The 10,082-nt window shown below is 38.8% G+C and overlaps 1 protein-coding gene across 1 annotated transcript; it reads right to left on the reverse strand.

Annotated features, from left to right (window-relative positions):
• Window positions 1-1,472: 1,472 nt before the first annotated feature.
• LOC110906623 (glutamic acid-rich protein-like) lies at window positions 1,473-9,702 on the reverse strand. Its single transcript, XM_022151730.1, has 4 exons — window positions 9,339-9,702; window positions 4,450-4,797; window positions 3,847-4,149; window positions 1,473-3,760 (listed from the first exon to the last, which is right to left on the reverse strand). Exons 1-4 carry the CDS (start codon window positions 9,700-9,702, stop codon window positions 1,473-1,475), a joined length of 3,303 nt encoding a protein of 1,100 aa, XP_022007422.1.
• Window positions 9,703-10,082: the final 380 nt, after the last annotated feature.

Genomic DNA, 10,082 nt, shown 5'->3' on the forward strand with positions numbered 1-10,082 from the left:
ACCAGAAAGAACTCAGACTTACAAAAGGTAGCTAGAAAGTGAAAGTGTCAAAAAGTCCTAAATAAGCTGATCGAACAGCTATTTATAGGCAAGGTCAGAATAAGTGAATGCTGGCCGATCGGCTGGGCTAGCCGATCGGCTGACAATGCTAACCGATCGAACAGCCTGCTCGATCGGCCGGGCTGTCCGATCGGCTGGGCTAGCCGATCGGCTGGCAGCATCAGCACTTAACAAAAACTTCACCGTATTCTGTCCTGCTTTACATACACACATACACAACATATACACAACTATACAAAATATAACTACATGTTGACGAAAGCTACAGACGTTATTGCACTAACAGACTCCCCCTCGGATGTAGCTGTAGTTCCTTCCAACATAGTCTTTATTTCCTCCTGTTGCGTCTTCTCTCTTTAGCCTTTTGTCTTCTCTGTTCAGCTCGTTCTTCTAACATTCTTCTTCTTTTATGCCTGCCCTCATTTATCCACCATTTTCGGTATTCTGGGTCTCCATCACGCTTTCGATCCCACTTTGGAATTTTATTTTCTTCAGATTCGATAGGCGTTTGATCAGTAGGCGGCACATAACCAAGATTTCTCTTTCCTCTCTCTGCAGCTTTTCTAGCTATCTCTTTCGATCTTTGACTACGCTTGTAAGCCTTTAGGAACTCATCAATTTCAAGATCTCTCCATTTCGTCTTCCAATTTCTTCCTGGATTGATTTCTTTTGCGAAGCAAACATCTACCACTCCTTGATACTGCATAGCTATCTCTTTATCTTTCTTATCATAGATTATCTTGTTGACAAACAGACAATCTATATCTTTCTTCGAACAATTTACCAACCACATAGGATCCAAGATACTTATTCTTCGACCTTCTCCAGTGGTCTTGTCATACAAAGAAATAATTGCTTCAGCAGTAGAGGGATTGTATAGCCAAGCTTGAAATAGATCGTAGAAATCTTGTTCAATGGCTCTGAGAGGCATATTTTTCAAACACCTTGGAGGCTTTACATCCAACGTAATGTCTTTCTCTCCGCTCTCCAAGTAAGTAACAATCTGCTTCGGAAATTGTGGTTTCCAATCTGGATAATTGTTCTTTGCTTGCAATTTGATGTAATCCCACAAATCCTGATCACGCTCTCGAACTTCTGGACCGTAGTAGTATTGTTTAATATTCTTTGTTACCACCAACTCATCTACGTCCCACCAAGGTAAAGTAGCTATATCAGCTAAGAATTCAAAGTACTGCACACCCTGCTCCCTTCTGATTGCATAAACTTTCAAATCTTCCAAATAACCCCAAGATAGAATATCTCCCCAAGAAAGATCTTTGCTATGTGTGAAGAATTGAAGAGCCCTGAGAGTCTTTCTTTCTTTTGGCATATTCTTGAACCATCTTTTTCTTTCTTCTGCTGTAATCTCTCTAGGAACCGGTTCAGGAATATCTGCTGTAGAAATTCTTTCTTTAATCTTTCTTTTCTAGCTCATCTTCATTCTTATCTTGAAACATTTCAGTAAACGTAGGGAATGCAACATCTTCCCCTTCATAATGAAAATCTACCCTATCTTCCTCTGAATCAGACGCGCTTTCAACAATTACTTCATCATAATGATTAGCTTCATGAGGGTATCTAGGCTCAAAATCTTTTGCAAGTGAATGAGGAATTTCATCTTCAATGTCGAATTTAAATTTTCCATCTTCCAAGCCTAATTTCTCTAGCATTTCAGCCCGTGTTCTTCTAACCTCTACTTCTCCTTGTTGTTTACCAGATAAATAAATGACAGTAGGGTTATAAAGAAGTACCTGATCAACAGGTTGTTTTCCAGACGATGATGCTTCATATTCAACTTCATCCTCCTGCTCATTTAATTCATTATTCATCAACTCATCCACTCTTTCTTGAACATTTTGTTCTCTGATTAATAATCCCGAAGCACCTTGATCATTATTATCATCATCTTTATCAGACTTGTCATTATCTTTGTCATCAGATTTATCTTCATCTTCCTTATCTTCATCCTCCTCTTCTTCATCCTCCTCTTCATCATCTCTGAACAACTCTTTATCAGATTCTTCATCCACAATCTCACCACGAGCTATTCTTCCCTTCCTTTTTCGATCAAGAAACTTTAACAACTTTGCCACTTCTTTTGAATTGTATGGCACAGGGTAAGCATTACCAATTAACACAAATTTGTCTGTCTTCCACTCAAGTAGCAGAACTTCCCTGGCCTTTCTTTTTCTCTGAATAATTTCAACCCTTCGAAGAATATTTTCAACAATTACTGGCTCAGAAGGCTCACCGACAACTAAGAATTCAGGTTCATGAGGCTCTTCAGCATCAACCATCTCCTGATCGTCTTCAACTGGTTCTTGAATTTCAACCACTTCAATCATTTCAACATCAGGTTGTGAAGAAGAACCACCAGCATCAAGTTGACTCGAAGATCCATCAACTACTTCAACTTCTTCAACCACACCTTTGTTCTTTTGATTTGCTTCTTCAGCTACACGACGTTCTCGTTCCATTCTTCTTTCATTTGCCTTTATTACATCAATTTCATCGAATGCAGCATGAATATTCATCTTTAGATGGCTTTCAACTACAGCAACCAGCATCTGAAGTTGTTGATCTTTCATCACTTTGTCAGCTTTCATAGCTTCCATCTCCAACTTCATAGCCTTCATTTCATTAGAAGAAGCTTCGCTCATCTCATTGAGAAGCTGATTTAATTTTTGGTTCACATCCTCCAGATCCTTTATCTTAGCATTCAAAGAAGATATCCCATGTGTTAACGAATCAAACACTTTAGAATTACCCTCGACATCATCCTTCATTTGGTTCATTCTTTTCTCCTTTTCAACCAATGCTGCAACTATTTTATTGTGAGCTTCCATCAAATCATCAATTTGACTTTTCAGCATATCACGTTCCTCCTCAGCTTTGCCTTTTTCTTTCTCCAACTTGTTAACTCTTTGAATTAGCTCTTTGACAACTTTATCATTGAACATATCGCTTTCTCCAGGAAGATCTTCTGAGAAAATACCCGTAGCAGGACCAATATTATCAAAATCAAAGTTGAAATCTTCTTTTTTCTGATGCGATGAACCAGGAATATTTTGTTGAACAGGTTTAGGACTGGCAGCTTTGAAGCCTGTGATCTCGACGTAATCATCATCACCTGTCTTCTTTTCTGTTTCAACAACTGGGATTTCTTTTGATTTCACCTCTGGTTCTTTTGGAATATCAACACTTGGAGGCTTTTCTTTCTGCACATGTTGAACTTTCTTTCCTTCTTTATCCTTTTGTGAATCAGCTCCTGATTTCTTTGATCTGACATTTCTGGGAATTACACCAACTGGAGCTACTTTTCGTTTCTTTCTTTGCTTCTTTGACTTTTCAGGATCATACGGAGAATCTTCTTCATCTGATCCCTTTTGTTTCTTTGAGGGTCTTTTCTTCAATTGAGCTTTTCCTCTACCAAGAGTTTCAGGAATTAGTTCGGACTCAGATTGAGTAGCTTCAGAATCTCCATTACTTGAATCACTTTGATCTTTTGTTTCTGGTTCAACCCTTGTCACCTTTTCAGCATGAACACTTGTTCCTTGAGCTTGTTGTGCTGCAATCTCTTCGTTCTTTTTCAAATAACTTTCCAAAGTTTGCTTTAACAACTCAGCACCTTGTTCAATCACCACAGATGGCTCTACAACTATCTCATCCACCAGCTTCTGCTGCGGCTCTCTAGAAGACCCTACAAGATAAACATATACAACAAGAATAGTAATCATTTAAACAATATGTGATCTAATTGTCTTAATGCTCCCCCTTTCACTATACCGTTTTCTCCATCTTTCGGAATAACAACTGCAGGGGATGACTTAGGTGTCCTTTTCCTTTTTCCATCTCTAACGAACCACCACCTAGTCTTTTTCTCAACCATCTCATTCATCTTTGTGTCTTCATTGTCAGAATTACTATCGTCATGCCTCCACTTATCGTTTTCAGGAGCAACATATTCTTTATCTTTTATTCTGCAAATCATCTGCTTGGTTTTTGCATCCTTGTCTTTTGTAACTCTACCAATTATGACCTTATTTACAATGCTCATCTCCATCGCATCTTCACTGTCTTTCGGAAGATCTTTGATTTTATCATTTAAAATCATCATGATGAATCTAGGATACATGATGTATTTTTCTCCTCCAGCTTGGCAATTTTCCTTCATATACTCAAAAATTATTTGAGAAATGTTGTATTTTCTGTTCAACACCAAGCTTGCTATGATGTTCATGATATAATCAGCAACCTCATCATAAGCACCCTTTCTATGTCCCAATGAATGCACCATACAATGCATCAAGTACCTATATGCTTTGGAGAAGCTTCTTTTGTACATCTTTCCATTTATGTACCCCGTGAAACCCATTCTGCACCACAAACCTTTTACAAGACGTTCTGACATGATTGTCGGATCATCATCAGAATCTTGTAGATCAAGAACCCTTCTAACATCTTTAACACTGAATTCAATCTCAACATCTATATCTTTTCCATTTTTGTCCTTCTTTGTTAATACAGCATGAATCTTTTTATCTGTTTCATCAAACCTTGCTGTATCCCAGAATGCTCTAACATGTGATTCATAAACCACAGTTTTATCAGACATCGCTTTAGCAATTCTGCTCTCTCTCAAGAATGTTGCCATCTTTTCTACAACAGTACCAGCTGTCGATTCAGTATCAAGTGCACAAGGTATATTATGACCCTTGTCCTTTTCTTTTCCTCGTCCTTGCAAGAATATTCAGAATAAATTATTTGAACAAGAATAAAGGCATAAGGATGAAAATTTTGAAAAATTTTCTAACACTTGGAATTTCTATGTGATAACACTACAGAATCGACTGGCCTGTTCGATCGAGGAGCATTGCTGTTCGATCGGCTGAGAATGAATAGAGTGACAATGTCTGTTCGATCGGCTGGTCCAGCCGATCGGCTGGCACATTGCTGTTCGATCGGCTGGTCTAGCCGATCGGCTGGCAATTTATGTCAAAGAAGTTCTTACAAATGGTGTCCGATCGGCTAGCAAATGCTCTTCGATCGGCTGGCAAACTTATGCACAGAAATCTAGGTGAAGAAAGAATGATATCCTTTCAACAAGTAATGTTGCCCGGTCGGCTAGCATATGCTTTTCAATAGGTTAGCAATTCCTGTTCGATCGGCTGGTCCAGCCGATCGGCTGGCAATGCTGTCATGCTGTTCGATCGACTAGCAATTGCTATTCGATCGGCTGGTCTAGCCGATCGGCTGGCAATGCTATGATCAAACAGTATTCAACAAAGGATTCTAACACACAGATTTCATAGCAATCATTTGGCATAAATTTCAAGGCATCAACAGTAAACTTATCCTAAACATCATAAACACATGATCTATATTGCTGCTCGATCGGCTGGTCTAGCCGATCGGCTAGCACATTGTTATTCGATCGGCTGGTCTAGCCGATCGGCTGGCAAATGTCATAGAATCGGCTAAGAACAAAACACTATCAGATGTATCAAAAATTTCATCATCAAAAACACAAATTAAGCACAGATCTAGAATCCTAAGGATATCGCGATCAAATCCCTATGCTTATTTCTATCTAAAACATCCTACACAGTGTCCAATTTCTCAAAATAAGTGCCGACTGCCGTAATCAACTAATCTCAGATCTAGCATATTCAAACAAGATTTTTCAAAAATTGAAACGGTAAACATGTAGATCTTGTCATTGCGATCAAAACCATGTAATCAGATTTCATCATAAATTCCTAAATCTTTCTAAATCTAAGTTCAAAGGTCCGACTGATGAAGAACATGAAGAACAGAATGAATTTCAAAGATTTTAAGATGAATCACATACCTTTGCCATTGAAGATGATGAGCAAGCCAACAAATCAATGATATGATGCAAAGAGAATCCAATAAATTAGTGAAAAACAGTGAATCGGCTGAGAGAGCTCTTGTTCGATCGAAGTGCGTAAAGGTTCAAATGAAGCAAGAACTACTATTTATAGGGTGGTAATGGAACGGCTAGGCTGTTCGATCGGCTGGTCCAGCCGATCGGCTGGCCTGTTCGATCCAAGACACTTTAATTTTCAAACTGATTTGACTTTTTGACCTTTTTCACATTATCAGTGTTCGAGAAATCCACTTAAGTATCTAGGTCCAAGTTAATGACCCTAGGTACTTAATTTGTCTACCAAGTTCAACTTAATGACCTTGGTTGACCCAAAGCAAAAACAAACTGATGTTTTGATTATCCATTTTTCTGAAAATTTACAAGTTTCAACTTAATGAACTTGCATTTTGGCTTTTTATTATTCTTTGTTTGTATCAAGATTAGCTCCAAACTTGTTTTTCAGCTCAGAACAACTTCCTGCAACTTGCATCAGACTGTGAATCTGAAGATCAACCCTCCGCTTTGGTTTGTCAAAAATAAAGCAGAAATGCAAAATCTTTTTGAGTTTTCAATGCAGATTCTAAACTAGAAAAGTATAACTGAAACTGAAGGACAGAATGAAAGAAATCTATTTACAAACATATTTTGGTGAGCGTGTCAGGGAATCATATCAGCTACCGACATGTTACAAGTACCGTTAAGCTTAATTCATACTCAGAATTTAAACAATTCACCTAGATTGTCGATATACTGATCCATTTTAAGTTTTCTCACAGATTTCAATTTATTCAGGATACGATTTAGATGTCTTATTAACTTGACTCATTCATGTGTCCCACCTTTTGAATATACTCCCGTATCAAGTTCCCAGTATTCAGTCTTACAGGTGAATATACCACAGATGATATCTGTAATGGGTTAAATGCGAGGGCCGTGAGAGCTCAGGTCGATACTTCCGTATACGCAGAGAGATGACGGCTTCGACTTTTCGGTGTGTCCCCTTTAGAGGATCTTTTGATTTCAACAGCAGCGACTATCAATTTTATTGTTTCATCAACTTGCTGAGGGTGATGCTATGTTTCAAGCATTTTGCGGAAAGTATTATTCGGGGGCTAGGTCAGAACTTCCATTCAGCAGAAGTCCCGGAATAATACCCCAGATATCACTGAGTATAAAGACCTAGTATCTCAGAATAAGAGACCTATCAAACGAGATTTCAGGGGTTACCTATATATCCAAATAGTGTTCCCCACAAAGTAAGTCTCGTTATGTATTTTTTAAGTTTATATCCCGAACAAATCTATTAACTGTGCAAAAACCTATCGACACATCATTAGTGAGACTGTTTAAACCTTTTAAAACTTTACAAATCTTTAGCATACCGTAACAGTCTAGCTGATGTACTATCATTTTCCCTTTTTACACAAGCTCTTTTTCATTTTTTATTGTTTTTGGATTTTGAAATTTTATCATGTTTTTGACTTTTTGATTTTTTAATGTTTTTGGATTTTCTAAAAAGTATATACAAATATACCTATCTCCCCCTAAAGACCAAAACATGTAAAAAATCGACAAACCATTGCAGAGTGATTATCAACATCATCTACAGTGGTATCCTCATCAACGCCAACAATTCCATCCTTCACCGACAAGAGCATCATACCATTTACTTTTAAAAGATATTTAAAACGTGTTCTATCAAATGCCTTGGTATGTAAATCAGCTTTTTGCTCGTCAGTGTGGATTTTCTCAATTCGTATCAACTTTTTCTCGAAACAATCGCGAATAAAGTGATGACGAATTTCTATATGTTTGGTTTTAGCGTGATGTACCAGATTTTTTGTTATATTTATTGCAGCCTCATTATCAACAAAAAAAGGAGTGTTAAGAAACTGCAAACCGTAGTCGCGCATCTGTTGCTGTATCCACAGGATCTGAGAATAGCAACTGCTGGCAGAAATGTACTCTGCTTCACATGTGGATAGCGCCACAGATGTTTGTTTCTTACACTGCCAGGTAACCAAGCAAGGTCCAAAGAACTGGCATCCTGCAGTTGTTGATTTGGCATTGACTTTGCAGCATCCGAAATCCGAGTCGGAATATCCTTCGAGCGTAAAGTCGCCTTTTCTAGGATACCACAACCCCAACGATGGAGTTCCCTTCAGGTAGCGTAATATCCTTTTCACAATGATCAAGTGCGAAGCTCTCGGGTTAGATTGAAATCTTGCTGCGAGGCACGTTGGATACATAATGTCGGGTCTTGAAGCAGTTAGATACATCAATGAACCAATCATGGAACGATAAAGTGTTTCATCTGCCTTATCTCTGGTGAGATCTGGGTGAATTCCATGATTTGTTGCTAATGGGGTTGCCGCAGGAGTAGAACCTGACATTCCGAATTTCTCTAGAATATCATGAACGTACTTTGTCTGGTGTATGAAAATTCCTTCAGGAAGTTGATCAACTTGGAGTCCCAAAAAGAATTTCATTTCCCCCATTGATGACATTTCGAACTTTTGCTTCATCACTTGTTCAAAGTCTTTGCACAAGTCCTCGTTTGTTGACCCAAAAATTATGTCATCCACATAAATTTGTACTATCAGCAGGTGACCGTCGACTATCTTTGTGAAGAGTGTGGCATCTATTGTTCCCGGATGAAGTGATTGGCTAGCAAATGCTGAGATAATGTCTCATACAAGGCTCTCGGGGCCTGGTGTAAGCTATATAACGCTTTATCCAAGAGATACACTTTATTCTTGTGGTGTGGATCGACGAAGCCCGGTGGCTGTCCCACATACACTTCCTCCTTCACTTTGCCATAGAGAAAGGCCGACTTCACATTAAGCTGGTAGACTTTAAAGTTTTTCCATGATGCAAATGCTAGAAAAATTCTGATTGCTTCTAGTCGTGCCACAGGAGCATACACTTCGGTAAAATCAATTCCCACCTGTTGACTGAAGCCCTGGACAACAAGTCGAGCTTTGTTTCTGACCACTACTCCTCTGTCGTCCCTCTTACACTTGAACACCCATTTGGTGTTTATTTTCCTATGACCTTCAGGTAAATCCACCAGTTTCCAAACACCTAATTTCTCAAACTGGTTCAGCTCTTCTTGCATCTCGTTGACCCAAGAATCTTCAGTAAGCGCCTCTTTGTACGTTCGAGGTTCAATCTGCGAGATAAAACAACATAGTGAAAATTTAGTTTGTAGAGGTGCTACTGATGAATAAAAAACTTGTAAGCCCTTGGTCAATTTGATGTATGGTGCGAACTCCTGATTGAAGCTCTCCGATGATCAGCTCCTCTGGATGATATGAAAGAGTTCTGGGCATTACTTCACTCGGAACATCTACATTGCCTTCCAGATTAGTGACATTTTGATTTGTACCTTCTTCACTGATAGGATCTGCTTGATCTAAGATCTGGATTTGCTCCCCCACAGATTCTGAATCCCCATGATCAAAAGTTGGACCGACATCAGATGTTGTATCATCATTTGTTGTCGTCTGATTCTCTAGAGTATCATCTTGTTCACCAGTATTACTAGGACCTGCTTCATCATCATTTGAAGTTTTCTGCGATTGGCTAGAATACTGTGCTGGAAATCTTTCTTCTGATGATTCATAGTTTCTAAGAATATCCAACTCATCAAAGAAGTCTTCTTCATCTTCAGGTTCTTCCATTACATCAAAGGAATCCCACAACGTGTCGTAGTGGTAACGCCATGAATCTCCTGGGTTCTGAGGCGGCATCGTATTACCTTGACATTCAACATTAGCAGCTTCAATAATCCGCTTTTCACTTGGCACGAAAACACGACGTAAAGGACTTGCATATCCAACAAATATACCCTCAATGCACTTCGGACCAAATTTTCCAAAAGGTTCTATCACCGTACAGGGTGACCCGAACGGTTCAAGATACTTCAAGTTAGGCTTGTGGTTATTGATCAACTCAAAACATGTTTTGTTGAATTTCTTGACAGTGAGAACTCTGTTGAGAGTATAGCATGCGGCAGAAACAGCTTCAGCCCAAAAATTTATTGGAAGTTTTGAATCTGTGAGCATAGTTCTGGCTGTCTCGATTAGTGTCCGGTTTTTGCGTTCTGCTACTCCATTTTGATACAGAGTGT

Source organism: Helianthus annuus, chromosome 14 (assembly GCF_002127325.2).
Source record: "Helianthus annuus cultivar XRQ/B chromosome 14, HanXRQr2.0-SUNRISE, whole genome shotgun sequence".
Taxonomy (NCBI): Eukaryota; Viridiplantae; Streptophyta; class Magnoliopsida; order Asterales; family Asteraceae; genus Helianthus; species Helianthus annuus.

Coding starts and splice junctions, on each gene's coding strand:
- LOC110906623 (XM_022151730.1), bottom strand. CDS start 9,702: ATGCCGCCTCAGAACCCAGGAGATTCATGGCGTTACCACTACGACACG. Junction 4,798..9,338: donor AGATCCTATCAGTGAAGAAG/GTACAAATCAAA, acceptor TATTCTTGCAAG/GACGAGGAAAAGAAAAGGAC. Junction 3,761..3,846: donor TCCGAAAGATGGAGAAAACG/GTATAGTGAAAG, acceptor TTTATCTTGTAG/GGTCTTCTAGAGAGCCGCAG.